At 39.9% G+C, this 21,655-nt stretch overlaps 1 protein-coding gene across 1 annotated transcript in view; it reads left to right on the plus strand.

Moving 5' to 3' along the window:
- Window positions 1–9,311: 9,311 nt before the first annotated feature.
- LOC136876077 (condensin-2 complex subunit G2) overlaps window positions 9,312–21,655 on the plus strand; it is a 379,809-nt gene continuing 367,465 nt past the window's right edge. Inside the window, exon 1 of the mRNA XM_067149716.2 lies at window positions 9,312–9,667. Within this exon, the coding sequence (XP_067005817.2) occupies window positions 9,563–9,667 (105 nt within the window). The 5' untranslated portion in view covers window positions 9,312–9,562. The remainder of the gene's footprint in view (window positions 9,668–21,655) is intronic.

The following is a 21,655-nucleotide window of genomic DNA, read 5'->3' on the forward strand; positions in this document are numbered from 1 at the left end:
CACCCTCGTCAACTCAGGAGGTCCATCCTGAGCTTACTCCTCCTCCTTGGGCACCACGGTGATTACTTCATTTTCCATTCCATCTTGGAGTTGAAGATCCATTGTTCGATGCTGGTGGAGCCGCTGGCAGCTAATCCTGTACACACACAACGTCACTGTTTAATTCACACTTCGGTTAACAGCGTTCACTGTGAACGTCTGGTCACGATCTCGTACGCTATTACGTAGTCCGCGGTTCAGTACCGAATCGTATATCTCTCGGTTTTCCTATTCAGTCTGCTGCTACGTCAGATTATCATACTATCGTAATGATAATAATATTACTTTATACATCACGGTTTTCTAATCGTCGCCATAAGACCTATCTGTGTCGGTGCGACGTAAAGCCCCTAGCAAAAAAAAAACGGTTTTCTAAAAAGTTAACACAGCCGTCACAGAGATCAAAACTATACACTGTTTATGCGAACCGCATTATTTCACTTAGGAGTTAACTTCACTTGAACAAAGAACTAACGAGAGCTTAACCGAGCATAGCTTCGCCGTCGATGAGCCACTAACCCTGACTGACGCTTGTCCCTTACTGCAGTAGTTTTTACAAGGGAGCGATACCCCTTCCACTAATTTGCGTAGCGCCTATTCCCGGCGTACTCGAGGTATAATAGTACGGTTAGTCGGTGACCAGTATTTAGTTGATGCGATTGAGACATAACCACTCAATTATCCTTCAGTGAATCTCTTTAAATTAATTAAAATCTGTTCTGCTTCCCCCTCCTTGCGTGGTGAACTCCCTTTCTCGAGGAGGTGTCGTGAGAATAAACAGATGGCCCAGTACTTTTCCACGCAGAAACCACACAGTATTCTTTCTTCTTCTGAAAGTTATCACGGAAGAGGACACTAAACACTCTAAATAAATGTCCCAGTGACATTTATCCCTTTTAAATCGGGAGATGACCCCCTAATTCGAGTTTCATTAATTTTCTAGATCGTAGGTAATTAAGTTGGCCAGTCCGAGTCCAAGATGGCTCCTATATTTCGTTTCGAAAAAGTTAGTTTCCCCTCATTCTGTGAGTCTTGAGGAGGGATGTCTTCTCTCGAGTGATGTCACAGGGAATCCCCATTCATAACCCCTCCCGGGACTAAGTTGGCTTGGCTTCATCTGCTGGGCCCCGCTACACAAAGGATAATACTGCGCAATATTCCGCAGACAAAGAAATCTCGTAGAATAATTTTAAAATACACAATTTATGTATCTCAATGGTATGAATATTAATTAGTTTCGGTATGACCTCCATTAATGGTATGAATATTAATCGTTTTCAGCATTCTTCCCTTAAATAGCATTGCGTGCGTAATTACAGAAATCAATATCAACCAAAGGTCCTTGAATCATGCCCCTGTCGGGTTCAGTACGTTTCCCTCGTTAGCTCATATACCAAACGCGATCGTGTTGTCTTTGATACTCCCAAGATTCTTTTGAGGTAGCGAGCCTTGATTTGCTCCAGATCCTCCAGTTGTTTATAAGTCAGGTACTCTCCTATGAGTTCAAGATCATATGTCAGCACTGGTATTACCTTTGCCTTAAATAGCTGCATAGCTGCCTCTACTGCAATAAGGGTAATATTCCCTATGTCGTTCATTGCTCTGATCGTAGCAACCATCCTGGATCTGATGTGTATTCGGAAGCAATGCTCACTTGTTTGCAGAGTTAGTCCTAGATATTTGAAATGATTTACTCTTCTTATACGCGATCCTCTACACATTATTTGGTCAGCCTCCGCGAATTTACCACCCTTCCTGAAAATCATAATTTCTGTTTTATCCTCGTTTATGCAGATGTCTCTTTCTTCTGCCCATTCCACGAGTAAGTCCACACTTCATTGCAGTTCATCGACGTTCTCTGAAGCAATCGCCATGTCATCCGCTTAGATATACATTTTCGCATTGGTACTTTCTTTTATCTTTATCCCTACATCTCATGTGAAGGCGTTAAACAAGAATGGGCTCAGTGGATCTCCTTGGAGGACCCCTATTTTCTGTGGTATCCACTCATACGTCTATGCCATCATCCATTTGTACATCATTTTCCCTTTCCGCTAATATATTTTATATAAGTGTTGTCACGTTAGATCTTCCGGTAAATTTATTCAGCTTCTTGACTAGGATCTCATTGTTTACTAAATTGAAAGCCTTCGAGGAGTCTACAAACATCGCGTAAAGCTTTCCTCCTGGTGTTTCCAACGTAGATTTGATAATGTAACTGTTCGACCCTAAGCTTCCCACTTGAGGAGACGAAAGTTATTACCTTGGGACACATGAATATCAAATGAACTATATGTGGCTTGCCCGTAAATTACCACGCAAATAGAAACAATTCACATTCCATTGTTTCCCATTTCTCTATGTGATGTTTGGGCGCCAGGGTACCAAAATTTATATTTACTAGCATAGAGACTTATACTTAAATCACAGGGGTAGGATTTTAAATAATTAACCATTAAGTATCGTTTGAGATATAAAATTAACGCAATATAAAATACAAATGAATTTATTATACAAAAAATGAGATGAATCGGAAAAGTTCCTTAAAGCGTGGAGGGATTTAGAATTTACATTAATCAAATTACTATTGCTTGCTTTATCTAATTGAAGCTCACCAATTGCAGTTTCCGTTGAAGTCATCTGGTTTCCGTGGTTACTCGTTCTCTTCTTCTCGATGTAGAATTGGCTCCATGGACATCCTTCCTTCTCTGATGTGGTACGGGCTATCTGGACTAACACTCCCTTTTTGCCTAGTCTTTAAATTAGACATCGGCCCTATACTTGTAAACACTGATCGGCGTTGATCGTATGAGGAGAAAATTCAGAGATATGAATTTTTCCATGTTAGTAGAAATCTCAATCCAACTGAGCTATTTTTACGGTACAGACTTGTACCAAATTCCATGGACTTGAACTAAACACAGTTCTTCGTCCAGAAGGTTTACTGAATATAACACAAGCCGTAAGCTTGTTTCGTCTCACGTAGATCCGATAACATAACCGCATCTAAGTACTGTATCGAAGCGACAACACACTGTACAAAAATAACTATGTCTCGGAGAGACCACACACTGTCCCAAAATCAATAACGTCGTTCAAAGTAGATGTTCACAGTAGAAGTTCTAATAGTAGTTAGGTTCTCAGCAGAAGTAGCGATGTGAGTGAGTATCCGAAACTCCGTAAGTCCGTAACTCCGTATTGTATCTCGAGGGTTGCTCCGGCCTCTCCCCACTCTTGGTAGCATCTCAATCTCAGATCTCTATATAACGAAGCATCTGATTCGTAGATCGCATTATCATCTCCCTCTCTTCTTTCTTCTTGATAAGACCAGTAGGCGTGGCGATGATGTAGTTTGCAAGCCTAGCCTCGCGCGCGGGTCGCTGTTTACTGCCTTGGCTCATGAGTTTAACCCAATGACTCATGTAAGAATAACCTTTTCCGTATACACAAATATGAGATGAAATGACAACAACTATGTCTCAACATATTGATCATATTTACAGTACATAATGAATTGCAATCCTACCTAATAGAATAATTTAAATAATAAATGATGTTATAACTATATAATATGATTCCTTGTTTACAAATGATTGACGTAGAATAAATATGTTATTACGAATAATTGCCGATGGCGGATAAACTTGATATCAAATGATATCGCGTAAAATGATGGTATATTAAATTAGTCTGGCTGGAGAAGCCTGGACGGTTACAATATGCCCTGGCAGATTTTCTATAGCCTTGATAATGGACCCTCCTTTTCTAAACCCGAACTGTTCCTCGGGTAGCAATAGATCTATCATTCCCACTATTCGCTTGGTCAGGTCTCTTGTTAGCAATTTTAGTCCTGTTGACTCTTAGGCTATTCCTCTGTAGGAATTAGGGTCGTCTGTGTCTCCTTTACCTTTGTATGAAGGCTTTATTGTGGATTTCTTCCACTGTGTTGGTATTCTGCCTAGTTCTAGACTTGTTAAGCAGAGCAGTCGCTATAGATATAGTTTCTGTCGCTGTCTTTTGATATGCTTATTCCTAATACCATCTGTACCTGGGGCCCTGTTTTGCTTAGCTTTACTGATGGCCCAACTTTCTTCTTCTGTTGTCAAAGGCTGGGGCTCATGACAGACCTTTGGCTGTCTGAACTGAGGCCTGGTTTCCTTCGAGCAGATGACCTTGCGCAGATGCTCCTCCCAAGTTTACATCGGTATGTTTGGCTGGAATCTTCTTTCTTTGGGGCGTAGTGCTTTATATGGATCACTCTTAGATTCCTCTATAATTTTCTGTTTTTCTCTTTCGATGTTGTCACTTATTTTCTTTTTCAAGAGCTTTTTGTACACCGTTCGTTTGGCTCTATATTCCTCGAGTACTTCTGTAGTTTTTATATTCTTAGCCTTGCGGAGTGGCTTTATCGTTTGTTTTCTCTGTAAGTAACACTCTTTGTCAAATCAGGGTTTTCCTTTCTTTCAGGTCGCGCTAATACCGCTGCCTTAATGTCTTTCTAGAAAGAGAACTGCTTCATCTAAATTTTCCTTCTCTACCAAGTTCTCGATATATCGTTTTTTAGTATCCTCGGCCTTTATTTTCTCAATGTCGATTTTCTTTCGAAGTGTGCTGGCTTTCTTTTCTTCTTTAGTCTCGCTTATGCTTGAGATGATCTTTGCGCTGACCGGGGTGTGTTTTCTCACGACGGCTTCTTCTGAGCAAACTGGTTTAGCCGGGCCAACTATCTTGAATCTCTTAGTAAGGATGAGATCAATAGTACTCCCTCCGTTTGGACAGACATACGTCCAGTCAGATTGTCAGTTAAGCAGCTTTAGACCTTGTGATTGCTAGTTGCTTTACGTCGCACCGACACAGATAGATCTTATGGCGACGATGGGACAAGGAAGGGCTAGGAGTGGGAATGAAGCGGCCGTTTCCTTAATGAAGAGAAACCACGGAAACCCATTTTCAGGGATGCCGACAGTGAGGTTCGAACCTACTATCTCCCGAATACTGGATACTGGCCGCACTTAAGCGACTGCAGCTATCGAGCTCGGTCCTTGTGATTGCAGGGACTCCATAACTTCTCCGGTTTTCCCGTTTTGTTTATCTATGACACAGTTTAGATCACCTGCTGATATAATTCTCTCATCTTTATCTTGTTCAACGCTATGCCAAGACTGTCAACAATGTCCATTGCGAGGCATTCGTGGTTGAAATACGCTGCCAAAATTACACCAATTTTAGTCCGTTCGACGAGCATGTCATCTTCTCTCATTAGCTGTTTACATGGGGTGAGATGGAGTTTATCCAATACTCCTCCTGTTCTTCCAGGCTTTTTTGCTCTTACCTCGTAGTGGTAAAATCCTGGTATAATGATGCTATTTCATTTAGAGCCATGTTAAAATATTGTAATGAGTAGACAGTATAAGTTGCCATCGGATGCACATCAAGCAGGCGAACTAGAGCTGCCCTGGTCACGCTACCACAATCCTTTGCGGTGACGGCAATATTGGGTCTTAAGCATCGTTATGATGTGGGCGGGCCCGATGTGATAATATGAAATATATTTATATAATCACAAAGAATGGGTACTGTCCACCTAATCAATACTTTATTATATCTTGTTACTAAGCAGTACCGGTTTCGACCTTCACAGAGGTCATCTTCAGCTGGTCATAAGATCTAAAGTTAACTTAAAATAATTTTAAAGACATTACTAAATCTAATGAAGAATGTCACATGATGTGAGTGATAAGATTAAAATATACAATATATAAAATATACAATGATATGATGTATCTTCTGGTTTAAAAACAAGCGTCAAAATTCTATGACATGGATATGTTACATAAATTTTTGGTGTACTGTTTGTGAGTAGTAGATAATTTGGTGAAATACAATTTCAACAAGTAAAATGTTTATGGCGTTCTTGAAGTACACTTTGAAGTTCAGTTCATATTGGTGAATCGTTCTATACATTCATTGGTATGTTTATACTAAACATTCTGGAACATTCTATGATATGGATGTAATAAAATTTATCAAATAATACATTGCTTATCCACAGGAAGGCAAGAAAGAATTCATTACAGGCACTGTGTATCAGGAAAGGTATTCGGACAGGCAACGTCCGACTGCAAAGACTTTTCTCAGTGTTCAAGGATGTTTATGAACAGGCGTACTTCAGACGATACCACCTGTCTGAGAAAAGATCGTAACGCCTGGTCAGAAAGAAGCTGTTCTGGACACAGCTCGCAGTAACCCACACACGAGTACACAACAGGTGAACATCCACCAGGCTTCCGAACTAAAAATACCGCATGCACATAAATATCGCTCCTACCATCGACAGTAAAACCAGTAGCTTTACGAGCGGGATTTCGAAGCTCGAAAGAATTTCTACTAGCGGCTGTTAGAAGATATGGAAAATGAGGCAGCATTCCTATCGAAAATCCTGTTCTCGGATGAATCACGATTCCACAATAATGATAGCGTCAACTGCCACAACATGCTCTATTTGGAGTACTGACAATCCCCACTGAGTGCGACAGGTAGCCTATTAAGTGCAATGAGGAGTGAATCTTGGGTGATCGGCTTAATGGACCGTATTCCTGTGAGGGCCATTAACAGACACACACTTGCTGCACTGTCTACGCCATGAACTGCCACTTCTGCTCGAGGATGTGCCACTTGAAAGAGCCTTCGACAACTCATCGCCGAGACCTTCAGATTAATAATTCCCCCACCCCCACCCCCACTACATTGTAGAAATAATTTATATATTTTCTCTTGAGTTATTTGTTTGTTTTAATGTTGTCAATCTTATGTTAATTTTAAGGACACTTCCTCTCAAGCATTACTTTGTCAATTTATATATTTTTTTCATCAAAGCAGTGTTATGTGGTTGAAGATGTTGATAATATACGAAACATGTACCACTTTTAACCATTAAATTCGCCTTAAGCAATCATTGTATCGACTAGGTGGAAAATAAATAAATACTTAATTGTGAATCTATTGAAGTGCGATACGGACCATGAAGCTGATTTTATGTTATCCCCTACCTGTCGTAAGAGGCGACCAAAGGGGGCCCCAGGGACTGTTAACTTGAGAGCGTGTGTTGGTGACCACGGGTCCTTAGCTGAGTCTTGGCATTCTTTCCACTTGTGTCAGACTCCTCACTTTTTCTATCGTATCCGACCTTCCTTGGTCAACTCTTGCTCTTTTCCGACCCTGACGGTATTAGAGCAGTTGAAGCTTTGGGAGTTTTTCATTTTCACGAACTTCGCGGCCTTTATCTTTCTTTGGCCAGTACCACAATTTTTCGAAGTGTCGGATCGTTTCAAAATTTCCCCTCTGCTTAGTGTTAAAAGTGGATGTTTGCCCAACAGTACTTCCTCTTAAAAGAATAATCACCACTTTGTACTACTCAGCTGCATGGGTTATCCATAAACTAGTTAGAGTAGCTAAGAACATCACTTTCGTTATATATGAGAAGAGTATTTTTGCCTCAGAACACAAAGAATTTACCACATCAATGGATAACGGTCCGCCTCTGTGGTGTAGTGGTTAGTGTGATTAGCTGCCAACCCCCGGAGGTCCGGGTTCGATTCCAGGCTCTGCCACGAAATTTGAAAAGTGGTATGAGGGCTGGAACGGGGTCCACTCAGCCTCGGGAGGTCAACTGAGTAGAGGTGGGTTCGATTCCCACCTCAGCCATCCTGGAAGTGTTTTTCCGTGGTTTCCCACTTCTCCTCCAGGCAAATGCTGGGATGGTACCTAACTTAAGCCCACGGCCGCTTCCTTCCCTCTTCCTTGTCTATCCCTTCCCATCTTCCCATCCCCCCGCAAGACCCCTGTTCAGCATAGCAGGTGAGGCCGTCTGGGCGAGGTACTGGTCATCCTCCTCAGTTGTATCCCCGACCCAGAGTCTGAAGCTCCAGGACACTGCCCTTGAGGTGGGATCCCTCGCTGAGTCCGAGAGAAAAGCCAACCCTGGAGGTAAGCAGGTTAAGAAAGAAAGAATGGATAACAACATCGTGCGGCCAGTATCCAGTATTCGGGAGATAGTTTGTTTGAACCCCACTGTCAGCAGTCCTGAAAATGGTCTTCCGAGGTTTTCCATTTTCACACCAGGCAAATGCTGGGGCTGTTCCTTAATTAAGGCCACGGCCGCTTCCTTCCCACACCTAGACATTTCCTGTCCCATCGTTGCTATAAAACCTATCTGTGTCGGTGCGACGTAAAGCGACTGAAAAAAAAGATAACAGCGAACATGATTTAATGCACTCAACTCAAGAGGCATTCAATCTTGTCAACATGCTGAAGTGACCTTTTAGAAACGCAGTACCCGTTACTACTTTCTTAATAAAGGAAATTTACTACCGAGCTCGATAGCTGCAGTCGCGTAAGTGCGGCGAGTATCCAGTATTCGGGAGATAGTAGGTTCGAACCCCACTGTTAACAGCCCTGAAGATGTTTTCCGTGGTTTTCCATTTTTACACCAGGCAAATGCTGGGTCTGTACCTTAATTATGGCCACGGCTGCTTCCTTCCCACTCCCAGCCCTTCCCTGTCCCATCGTCACCATAAGACATATCTGTGTCGGTGCGACGTAAAGCAACTAACGAAAAAAACAAAGGAAATTTACTACAACTGTCTTAAAGTACTTTTAAGTTCAATATTTCATCTATTCATGATATAATAGTGGTAATGTACAGATTTCGATGTTTCTGTCAATGAGATTACGTATTTTGACAGACGATATAGATTAGAAACACGGTAATATCAAGTAATATAGACGTGAAAGGGTATACATGAGCACTTCTCCTGATTCTTGTTTCTCAAAAAATGAAATTTACCTTTTATTAATTATCTTCCTATTCAGTAGCTGTGAATGTATTCATGTCATTTACGAGTTGTACAATTATATATACATGAACAATAGATACCCGGTTAAATTCTGCATGAGAAATAATTGTTCGTTTGTTTTTTTGTTCAATATTTGGTGCCTAAATCCTCTACATTCGAATACATTTGCCTTTGATTACGTTCACTTAAAGACCCAATATGGCGGCTCCGTAAGTAGCATTCGTGATTTGACCTCCCTAGACAGACCTTGGTTCTGCCCAAAGAGAGGTGCTGCCATCTTATGTTGCTGTAAACGCAATTCCATTAAAAAAAAAAAAAAAAACCAAGAACAGTTCCTCCAATGGGACGCCAAAATATTCCCACGTTGTGAATTACCCAATAGCATCTAACGTTACAATATAAACAAAATAACTGTCTGTGTGACTGCGATCGAGATGGAGGGAAGGGCTTTGTAATGGCTATGTGTTTCGGTGATGTGTTTGTGGGATGTTTCTTGTTTTTTTCATAATCTAATTTGACATGATAATTAGGAAGAGCTTTTATCACCGTAGATATTTATATATGAAAATAATAGCACAAGTTTGAAATGGATCACGGTGAACTCGAGTGATTGTGTTACATACAAGTTTCAGATCAACTGTGTGTTTTTGAAGTTAATTTTTAATACAATGGTTCGCAAGGTCAAGAAGTGTAAAACCACACAGAAACCCCATTGGTTGAGAGTGTTGAAGACACAAGAACATCCCAAGATAAAGGAATTAGTGGATCTAGAGGTGTGTATTGCATGCTTGTGTTTTCATGCTTTTGAATTTCTTCATTCTTGCATTTGAATTTCTGTCCTTTATTGGCCAGGATTTTTTAATTTGGTAAGTGTCTATGCTGTCGTCTTAATCCGTGAGTGATAGTTATCTGAATCTTAAGGTGAATTGAATGCAGTTAGGATATAACTGTGAGAAGTGGATTTATTCCAACTGATACTCGTGTAAGGATAGAAACTCATTTGTCATATTTCTGGTAGCTACAATCCAGTTTTCATATCAACCTTTGATGAAGGTTTTGCAATCCACCTTGCTCTTCACAGTACTTGAACTAAAAATGGAAGTGTAGGGCCTACATCAAATGTTATGAACATTAAAATCGTAGGTGTATTATCTGTAGTTGACATGTATATCTAGGCCTACACTACTTAGTACCATAATGTTCACATTCAAAGAATTTGATTATCATTGACAGGGAAAACATGATTTATGTTATTCCTTAATGAACTTTTAGGTAGGGTATGAAAATTGATACTTCTGATGAGAGATGGATAGATTAAGTCGGTATAACTTTACATCCCGCAGCCCAACGTTTATAACATTATAAGGAAGTGAAAATAATGCAAATCTTACTTGGAATTCCTTATAGAGTAGAGATGTGTTCATTGCGATGTCTAGGAACCCACCATCCTGCCCCTAGAAGTACATTTACTTTTATAACCTAATAAAGAGTAACAGCTGCCATCGTCCATGGCTAAAGTATCTTCTTGCACTCTCATTGGTCAACGTGAACGGAATGTGATGTCATTGCCATCAATGCTAATAAATACATTGCAATACCAACCCCGGCTGAATAAAAGCACAAATAAAAAACACCATGTAAAATAACAATGCGGCTTGTAACCGTCCAGACCAATGGTCTTGTCCAGATCCTATCCTAACCGTCCGCACGGCAAGAAACAGTCCAGACCAATCGTGTTTCCACACGAAACTAGGGGCCTAGGGCCGCTTCGCGGTAACTAACCGTCCAGACCAATGGTCTTGTCCACGGCAAGAATCCTAACCGTCCAGACCAATCGTTCATAATCTACGAGCTTCATTTCCGTATTGATTGCTACTACAACATAAAAATGATATGGAAGCCTCCCACCTTATCAATAGTGTTTATTTACTATTAATTACAGTAAATCCAGTACCGATTTCGACCCCTATGGGGTCATCCTCAGCTGTCATATATCAAACTAGTTTCAAAAACATCACATTACAAAGCGTTGCATATGCATGAAAACTGACCCAATTTGACAAATGATTAAAAACAAGTTAAATGTTCAAATAGTAAGAATAATAAAAAATAAAAAAATGGGTCCTTTTAACTTTAAGAGTTATATGTTGTGAGAGGCATGTCACCTCCTGAGGTGCACGACCTATCCAGTGTTGTGGCAATGTCTCGTTGAGATGGCTCTGAACGTTGCCATGGTAATACAGAGGGGCACCATCCGGTTGAAGGATGAAATCTGCACTATCCTTTTCGAGCTGTGGCAGGATCCATTGTTGCAACATATTAAAAAAAAAAAAAAAATTCCTGTCACAGTAGGTTCAATGAAAAAGGGTCCATAAACCTTCTCATGGGAAATGGCACTAAACATATTCACCTTGGGAGAATGGCGGTGGTGTTCCACAATTTGATGGGGATTAGATGTTCCCCAGATCCTTACGTTGTGTCCATTCACAGTCCTGGAAAGGTGAAAAGTCGCTTCATCACTGAAAATTACCCTATCGGAGAACCCATCCTCTTCCATTAATGCGAGAAAATCAGCACAGAAGGACGCTCGAGCAGCATAATCAGTGTCTTTTAAGGCCTGCACCAGTTGCAAGCGGTAGGGTTTCATTTGTAAACGTTTCCGCAGAATGCGCCAAACAGTTGCATGTGGAAGTTCAAGTTGCCTCGATGCCTGGTAGGTGGACTTCTGCGGACTCCACACGAAACTGACGCAAACACGTTCCACTTTCTCTTCCCCGGTCGAAGGACGGCCAGTCGACTTTCGCTTACAGATGCAGCCCGTGTCTCTGAATTTTGCATACCATGCACGTGGCTTTTCCAGTAGGTGGATCTCTTCCATACCTGGTACCGAAATGTCGTTGAACACTGATCACAGACTTGTTTACATGGTAATCAAGCACACAGAACGACTTCTGCTCTCCATCTGCAGCCATTTTCTTTACTCGCTTCCTGCGCGTTCATAACAGCTGAAAATGAAACCACATGGGATGAAATCTAAACTTTGAGAGTTTGCCTTTCTTTGCGCATATCTCACAGTCTAATATGTTCATTAGATTTCGTAGAATAAATTTATGAAATTGGGTCCATCATTTTGAATTGCCCTGCACAGGGTAGCCATTTAACGTAATGTACATTGTTTTAAAGATTTATTCCTTGTTGAATTCCACATCGATTTAACATAGCATACCTCAGTACAAATTACTGTATAATTGTTTGTAAGATAGACAAGCCTAAAGACAGGAACATAAGACAGTACAGGATTTCTGTAGGCCTAATGTTGGAACAGGGCACTAACAATAACACAATACAGGATAATTATCTGTAGTTAATTAGGGATGCAACAGTCTGCAAAGGTAAAACTTGAAAACACAATTGTTAAAAATGATCAGGACTTTGTAAGTTTTAGGAACTTGTTCCAACAACATTTACTGAAAAAGAAAAGGAAGCTAAACACAGTGAACAGTGCACTGGTGGTTAGTATGGGTGGGCCTAGGAGTTATTTTTTGGTAAACAGTTACAACTGGATGATTATTATAAATGTAAGAAATTTATTTCACTTCAACCTATTCAGTACATTTTAAAATGTTGACGTTTGAGTTAAAACATTCTTCAGATGAGAGTTGAGACATGTTTCGGCCTTTCCTATGGGGCATCATCAGTCGTATCAATACCTCAAATCCTGCCAGGTACCTGGTTGAAAATTGTACTAAAATCTGCGGCGTAATTGAATACTTTTAAAAAGAAATTTACAAATCATATTGATACCTTATATCAAATTGATTAAAAATCTACTACACTAATGAATACATTGAACAAACTTCACTTAAAAAAGCCGTCATACAAGTAAAATTAACAACATTGATGGCCTAGAGTCATGTTCAATGCTAAATATTGATGAAAGTTTAAAAATATTGTTACAAAATGGTGGAAATGAGTATAGAACAAAACAAATGTTTATGTGCGAAATGATGAGGAAAAGCATTCCAATATTGTGCCAATTTCCGTAATGTTTGATCTTGTCACGTTGTACTTGATGTAGTCTATTCAAAAATAGTGAACAAGTTATACATTTTTTGTTTTTAGTTTGTGACTAGTCCAGAGCACTTATGTTGAGCAAATCTGTTGTAGACCAACCAAAAGAGTTAGCCGAAATATCATTAGACCATCCACCTCCATTGAGCACTCTCTGTATTAATGGTGTGCCTAGTGCAGAAAGATGATGGTTTCATGTCATAATTCAAATCGAACCTATGATGAATAATTAAATTAATAACTTGATGAGGACTGCTGAAGTGTCATTAATGTCTTCATTTGCCTAATACACTTAAGAAAATGGAAATTGCAACACCATGAAGGCATTGGTTGTTTGTGTTGATTTTCAGGATATGGAACGATACCATGTAGGTATGTAAGCGATCAAAGTTTCAGACCTATTGGATTGTTGCTGCAGGTCTCCCCACATGATTGGTCACGGCGGAATCAACTCCTGTATACGGACTCTGGTGTAGCGTAGTTAACTTGTAGTCTGTGCAGTGAAGTGTTCCCTGTTAAACATGCCTCGACGACAGAGAAGAGTATGCTATCAACAACTGTCGCCGTTTGAGAGAGCTCGGATAATTGGGCTGTGAGAGGCTGGATTATCGCTAAGGTCTGTCGCTGCACGTGTTGGCCGACAGGCATCTACGGTACAACGTGTATGGCAGCAGTGGTCAAATGAAGGTACCCACACTCGTAGACCTGGCACAGGCCCAGTGCGACAGATAACTGTGATAGAGGATTGCCGCATCATTCAGATGGCCCGGATGGAACCTCATGCAACAGCAGCGCAATTTCGAGCAGCTGTGGCACCCCACGTTACACGACAAACAGTTGGTAATCACCTGCGTGCAGCTGGCTTACGAGCCCATGACCTTGCAGAAGGTGTTCCATTGACCCCACAACAGTGACGTGTAAGGCTGGCCTGGTGTCGAGAAAGATCATCGTGGGATGACGAATGGCATAGGGTCGTCTTTAGTGATGAATCGCGCTTCTGTCTTGCCTGCAGTGATGGCCGGAATCGTGTGCGCCGAGGTACCGGGGAGAGGGGCCGCCCAGATCTTATTGTCGAGAGGCACACGGGGCCAACACCAAGCATTATGGTCTGGGGAGCTATTGGCTTTAATGTGAAATCACAATTAATGCTTGTTGAGGGCACTATGACTGCTCAACAGTACATTGATAGGGTACTCAATCCAGTGGTTGTCGCTGTGATGGTGAACATTGCTAATGGGATTTTTCAGCAGGACAGTGCCCGGGTTCACACTGCACGCATCTCCAGAGAAGCTCTCCACGACATCACAACCTTAGAATGGCCCGCCAGATCCCTGGGCCTCAGTCCTATTGAGCATGTGTGGGACATGATGGGTCGACAACTGGCCAACCGTCCTCAGCCACCCGCAACTCTGGAACTACTGACCCGTGCAGTGCAACAAGCATGGGCCACAATTCCTCAGGAAGCAATCCAGGGCCTTATTGACTCCATGCCTCGACGAGTTCATCAATGTATTGCAGCTCGTGGTGGGCACATCCTGTATTGATTGTTGTCCAAACTTGCGGTCGGAGGGACCTGAAAGTATAATCATCGAAGCACAACCGAACACTCGTCCTGCATGTTCAATTGCAGCAATGTAGCACCACTCCTTCTGGGTGTTGCAGTTTCCATTTTCTTCAGTGTATTTTAATGTTGATAGTGTGCTTGTGTTGTTGGAGTATTCGGATTTCGTTTATTAGTTGAAAAGGGCTGTCAAACTGTGGTATGATTTAATCATTTAAGCATCGACCATGGCTCCAGGCCATCAGTATTGTTAATTTTACTTGTATGACTGCTTTTTTAAGTGAAGTTTGTTCAATGTATTCATTAGTGTAGTAGATTTTTAATCAATTTGATACAAGGTATTGATATGATTTGTAATTTTTTTAAAATATGTATTCTGTCCCGGGCGGTACACCTCCACGCCGCTAATTCAAATATTGCGCCAGTTGAAACTCCTCTACAGAAGAAAGCCTGAACTTTAACAAACTGAATTAACTCAACGGTTTCTCGGAAGATGTCACCCCTGTAAATTTTGTAATTTTGAAGTGTTCTGAACTGTGTCTATTTCGAATTGTGTTTGTTTTGCCCTGTATCAAGAAGTGTGGACATTCTCTTCTAGATGTCTCTACAGAGAAAAGACTACGATTGTGCACTCTGGTGCGAAGTGATGGAACTGTTTTTTGAAGAAACCTTGTATCCATAAGTTTGTTCTTTGTTAAATTTCTTTCTTTCAGGTTTTGGGTTGGCAATATTGATCTCTGTTTCCGCCAGTTTTGAATTCAGTCAATCCCGAATTTTTAAATTAATTTTCCTCCAATCCTAGGTTTCTTGTTCATGTTGTGTGTAACTTTTGATGTTAGCCAATAAAGGGAAGGGGTGTGGCGCTTTTATTTCATGAAAGGTCTCGAAGCTTCCTTGTGGGTATAAAACTGCTGAGGTTCATGGCTCGTTGCCACTCCATCGACATCTTGCTTAGTTTGTGATTATGTAGAAGGGAGCGGGAAGCGCCTCTTTCTTCGGGCAGCACTTCATCAATAAGGTAATGGCCGTTTAATAACTTTATTTCTTGCTAGCTCAGCAGTTTAACCCCTGGGGCAGGTTCAAAACTTTTCTTTAAAATGTAAAAGACATTTGGTAAAAATTCCGTCTCTTTAACTACTAATTGGGATAGATAGTGCCTTACCCTCTCGAGCTCCCACTCATATTGTTTTGAGGTGACTACGTTTTCATTACCGATTTTCTTCTTTTCTTAATGTAATAAAGTTTTCTTATACGAGTTACCTCCTTAGTATGGGATTAGCCCTTGTGTATGCGGCCTAGAGCCAAGTAGGTTTTAAAAGTGTATTAGGAGTGCAAGCTACGCCTCCAGTCAGTTTGGTATTTTGGGCCATGTAATTAACCTGTTCCTTTTCTGCGTAGGCCCAGTAGGTTGGGTACATGATACCCCTGTGTAAATTTGTAAGTTGTGCCTGCAGGCAAATGATTGTAAAAGTCGAGGATGCCTTAAATAGGCGTGAGTAACTGAGAGCCGGTTCGCTCGCTTCGAATTAGGTTTTGAGTGCCTCTAGAAGGCTGGAATGTGTTAGATGAGAGCAAGTGCTCTTTGATTTCAGGGGAATTCTGCTCCAGGTAGTCTGGTTGCATATTGGTAAAGTGGGGCTTGAACCCCAGCAAATGTAATTTCTTAACTTGTTTTCCTGCTACTTTGTACCTGTTACTCTGTTGTTAGTTGTTGATTTTGAAAAGAAAATATAACCTTTGTTAAAGTTTTAAATTAATTTTAATTTTGTAGTGGAGACCTATTCCAGCCCACACCTTCTTTCACCTCTGCTGTTCCACAGACACCTCGGAACATATTCAATTACGCAGCAGATTTTAGTACAGTTTTCAACCAGGTATCTGGTAGGATTTGAGGTATTGATACAACTGATGTTGCCCCATAAGAAAGGGCAAAATATGTCTGAACTCTCATTTGAATAATGTTTTAACTCAAACGTCAACATATTGAATTGTATTGAATAGGTGGAAGTAAAATAAATTTCTTACATTTATTATAAGATACTTTCAATACAGATTTGCAATGATTTTCATTACTTGTAACTGGATGATTATCGAAAAATAGGCCTACTCATTACCGATAACTGTTAAAGTGTTTAAAAATAACCACTGGTATGATTATTCAGAAATACTCGTTAATAAATAGTAATAATAATAATAACTGCCATTACAAAGGTGGTCCAGTATTCAAGGTATCTAATGTTTTTACTATGAAAATATTATTATTATTATTTTTACTATGAAAATACAATACCGGTAGGCTACCTGTAAGGAATGCAAGGCAGATAGGAGTAGGGTACGTGAAGCTTCATAATTTCCTGTTGGGCATATAAAATCCACTTTTGTTGTACAACTGACAGATAGGTCATCCACGAATAACTTCATTACATACAACAAAGTTAAAAAAATACAACATAAATTAACCCTTCGTGATATAAGAACGATGGCAATTTATGCAGATTACATGCTTATACTCTACACTGCATTACTTCTAAATTGATGTTTTGGCCGATTTTGGCTCTGTCTGGTGTTTATGCCCTGAAACATAGACATCCAACCAATCCCAAGCTGCTATTCATATCGACTTATATCGGCAGAGTGTAGGCTCGAAATGTAGTCGCCAACTCTAATATTAACATTCACCATGTGGTTAACCTCTCTCACTTGGCGTGTATGGTTTTCAGTACGGTTCATGATCTTTTGTATTTTTTTTTTTTTTTCTGAATTTTTTTTTTTTTCATTCTCACCGGGCGAGTTGGCCGTGCGCGTAGAGGCGCGCGGCTGTGAGCTTGCATCCGGGAGATAGTAGGTTCGAATCCCACTATCGGCAGCCCTGAAAATGGTTTTCCGTGGTTTCCCATTTTCACACCAGGCAAATGCTGGGCTGTACCTTAATTAAGGCCACGGCCGCTTCCTTCCAACTCCTAGGCCTTTCCTATCCCATCGTCGCCATAAGACCTATCTGTGTCGGTGCGACTAAAGCCCCTAGCAAAAAAAAAAATTTTCATACTGGTCTTTATCTCCTTATTATAGTACAGTATAGCGTAGTGTACTATTTAGCATAGCATAAGTTGGTACAATATAGGTTTAATCGCTCATTATATAAAAATAGCTGTAGTTTTATTTATGTCCGTACTTAGTTCGTGTATGTTTAGCATGTCTCAGTGTAATTCGGGAAAGACAAGTGGCAAGAAAGTGACTGAGATCAGTAGAGTGTTCCCTTTGTAGGCCATAACCTCCTTCCTAAGCCAGCCATTAGTGGTGAGCGATGTGTTATTTCCTCATTCTCTTTTATTCTTAACTAGCTGATGAACCCATGCTTTGCTACGGAATTCTACATTGTATACAGAATTGTAGGTTAGGTAGAGTACATGTTATAAGCAAGACTGTATTACATTGCATAGCTCATAACATTACCCTGGAAACGCGACGGAGAAATCACCAAATGTCCTTTCTCATATGAAGACTGCGTTAGAGAATTTCCATTGTAATGGTAGGCCCGCTTGCCTACCATCAGTCACAGTCAGGTTCGGGAGTTTTCATTATAATGGCAGACACTCACTCTCCACCTGCCTTTTTACATCCTCAGAAAGACTGTTATTGGTTTCTCCAACTGAAATGAACATAGGTCAGTAGGAATCGTGCGAGTAAAAGCAATGATTTCACATTAAATACTTGATCAAATAAAAAAAACAGACGTTTTCTCAGTTTTAATGAACAGTACTATGCTGCTGATCTAACAGTCCGAAGTTCCAGAGCTGGAATGACCAGGCCGCAGACAGCCATGATCCGTGAATACTCTTAGTTTTGTGTGTGTGTGTGTGGGGGGGGGGCAAATAGTGGAGAGTTCCAGGGCAAAAACTGTGCCCTTTTACTAATCTGTTTCCTAGGAGTACCCGATGAGTCGGAAAATCTCAATTCACTACACACTGGCGGCAGAAAAATCTATATGACTTGGAGGCAAATTTTTCCTCCAAGCCAGATGAGAAAACCCCTCTTCACTGCCAATTTGGAATAAAATGAATGTAGAATTTAATGAAAGTGAAGAGGAAGCTCCTCTTTTTAAGAAACTACTCTTTTCAGGGTTGAATTTTGAGTTATTTGGTGAATTGTGGTGCTATAAATTGGAATTGGCCTAAATTGTAATTCTAGACCAGGTCATACTACTACTACTACTACTACTACTACTACTACTACTACTACTACTACTAAGTGAACCTCTGCCTTAAGTGTGCATACTGCTCATTCAAAACAGCATGTCAGAGTAGGGATTGAATAGCTAAATACTATGATGAACCAGTGAGTTACGTACCAGTAGGATGGTATCAGAAAATGTGTGAACCAGAGGAGTGACATGCTAAGGAAGAAAGTTTTCTAACTCCCCAGCTATTTCCCGCCAATATTTAGTCAGGCTGTTATACTCGGTACGCACTAGTAATCCCATCTATCAGAGTTGAGCCGCAGCATAGGAGACAAAGAACATCACTACAAACAGTGGTCAATGTAATGTTATTGTTGATCAATGTTATGCTCTTTCAATATTGTAGGCCTTCGCATTTAGTTTTCTTCCGACTCTGAAATACCACTCTTATCATAGCCAGTACGGTAGAATTGAATAAAATATAAATGGTTGGAAATTGTATTCTCTATAACTTTTGTTATGTAGTACTTTTCGATAGGACCAATAACATAGGTATTTAAAAATTAAATTTTAGGCGCCTTCCCCTAAACTACAATTTCATACAGGGCAAATACAATTGTTTATAACTTAGACTGTAGTTTCTTATTCCCCAAGTCTATATACCGACTTTCATTAAATTCTGTTGATCCATTTTCTCGTGGCTCGGCGTTGATATGGACTTGGCAACAAAAATACAAATTCATGAATATCTGTGTCATCAAAGCCGGTACGGTAACAATTTATGACATAAATGATCGGAAATTTAATTCTATATAACTTTAGTTATGTAGTATTTATCGATAGGACCGATAATAATATGAATATTTGAGAATTAAATTTTAGGTCTCTCCCTAAACTACCATTTCACTCGGCGTGGGTAAAATGATTTATAGCCTAGATTGTAGTGGCTCATCCCCCAACTTCACATACCGATTTTCATTAAATTCTCTTGAGCCATTTCCTCGTGGCGCGTGTAGACACAGACAGACATACAGAAATTACGGAAAAGTAAAAAGTGCATTTCCTTGTTACTGTGGACATGATCGATACAGAAATACCATTCTTTTCAAATTCTAAGCAATGTACAGACAAAACTCTTATTTTATATATATAGACTAGCTGATGTACCTGTGCTTCGCTAGGGGATTCTCAGAAAGACTGACCCTGTGGTTTTCCTACCTAAAGTCAACATAGGTCATTACAAAAACGTCAGTAGGAAAATAGCGATTAAAAGCAATGTTATCATATAAAATACTTGATCAAATAAAAAACCGCACATTTTCTCACTTTTAACAAACAGTACTACGGTTACATGTTATGAGTCACATTATGATAGCCGTATTGGAGTACAGAATGTAAAAGTTTCAAACAAATTTATTTAAAAACCACCATTCCAATACTTTACAATCTTTAAATTTAAGATACAAATATTACATACATGTTAAAATGCGACATGTTTCGCTTAGGCTTTGTAAGCATCTTCAGCCATACTTAATCTAAAGCTAAGTCAGGGCCCTGAACTGGGTTCCTCATTAAAGTATAATACATGCTTTAATACAAGATAAAACAGTCATAAAAATTTAGTCTGTGGAGAAAGCGATGCTTAAATGCAACTAAAATTCAATAATGAACTTGTCATACTATTGTATGTACATGGAATGAATACTAGTGTTTGTCTAAAAAAAGTACAAGTTGGTTATTTGTAGAACGAGACATAGTCATAATGATCTGACATACATTTGGATTGTACAAATTATTTGATATTAATGAAGCATGGATTAATTAAAATATCAAAAAATAAATCTTCGAACGTTGTTGATTGAGAATCACGCACGTGGAATTACAGTAGAGTTGTTAACTCCAAGTGGTTGCGTGATAAGGTCAAAGGGCACTTGAAGCATCAGTATAGAAGTGTTGTGTCTCCTTCTAGAATAATCTTTGTAATAGATTGTGGTCGTGAGCTGTCTAGCGTAGATTCAACAAATAGGGTGTTCAATAAAGCCTTAGATGTGGGAGAATTCGCAATGTGGCACGTGTTGAAAACTGAAATGTGTAAGAAAATAAATGTAAGTTTTGAAACATTGAGAACATTCTATTAATGAGTGGAACTTTAACAATGTTTACCCCTAGTGTTGACAGAGAGGTGACTAGCCTTGTTGGTTGTTTGAGACGATCTGGCAGTTGTTATTCTGCTGCAACGTGTATTGTAGGGGTGTGTGTGTGAAGGTGGAGAATGAGTCAGGAGAGGGGAGGTAGGCGGAGCATTGAGGACATTAGGAGTAGACGGAGGGGGTGTGGTGTGAATCGGTGACTTGGGAGTGGCTACTGTTACGTTAGGGAAATTGCTGACGTGTTTATAATTAAATATTTTCATGAAATTATTTGTATTTATGTTAAAGGCTGTGAGCAATTTAGGGATTTGTTCAATTAATGGGCTGTTTGTGTCAAGAACATCGTTTATATTACTATTAATGTTATAATGCTGGTCTAGGAAAATGTAAGCGTTTTCAAACTCAGTCATCAGTTTACTCTTGTTGACGTGTTTTATAATATGAAGGTCTTGTTCAATCGCGGTAAAGTTATGGCCGGTATGCTTCATATGATTGCTCATAGCGGAATATTTTCTATGTTTTGAAGCATTGTAATGTTCCAAATATCTAGTTTTGAAACTGCGTCCAGTTTGCCCTATGTACGTGAAGGTACATTGGGCGCATTTGCGTCATAAATTCCAAAATTCGAAAATTTATTGTGTATTGAATTTACGGTATTGGAGTTAAAAAATATATTACGATTCGTGTTTCGAGTTTTATACGTGATTTTGACGTCATATTTCTTTAGCGGATTGGTTATACGATATATAGCCGGGTTAGTAAAGGTAAAAGCAGCAAAACTTATTTTTTGGGGTTTTTCGGG

Source organism: Anabrus simplex, chromosome 6 (assembly GCF_040414725.1).
Source record: "Anabrus simplex isolate iqAnaSimp1 chromosome 6, ASM4041472v1, whole genome shotgun sequence".
Lineage (NCBI taxonomy): Eukaryota > Metazoa > Arthropoda > Insecta > Orthoptera > Tettigoniidae > Anabrus > Anabrus simplex.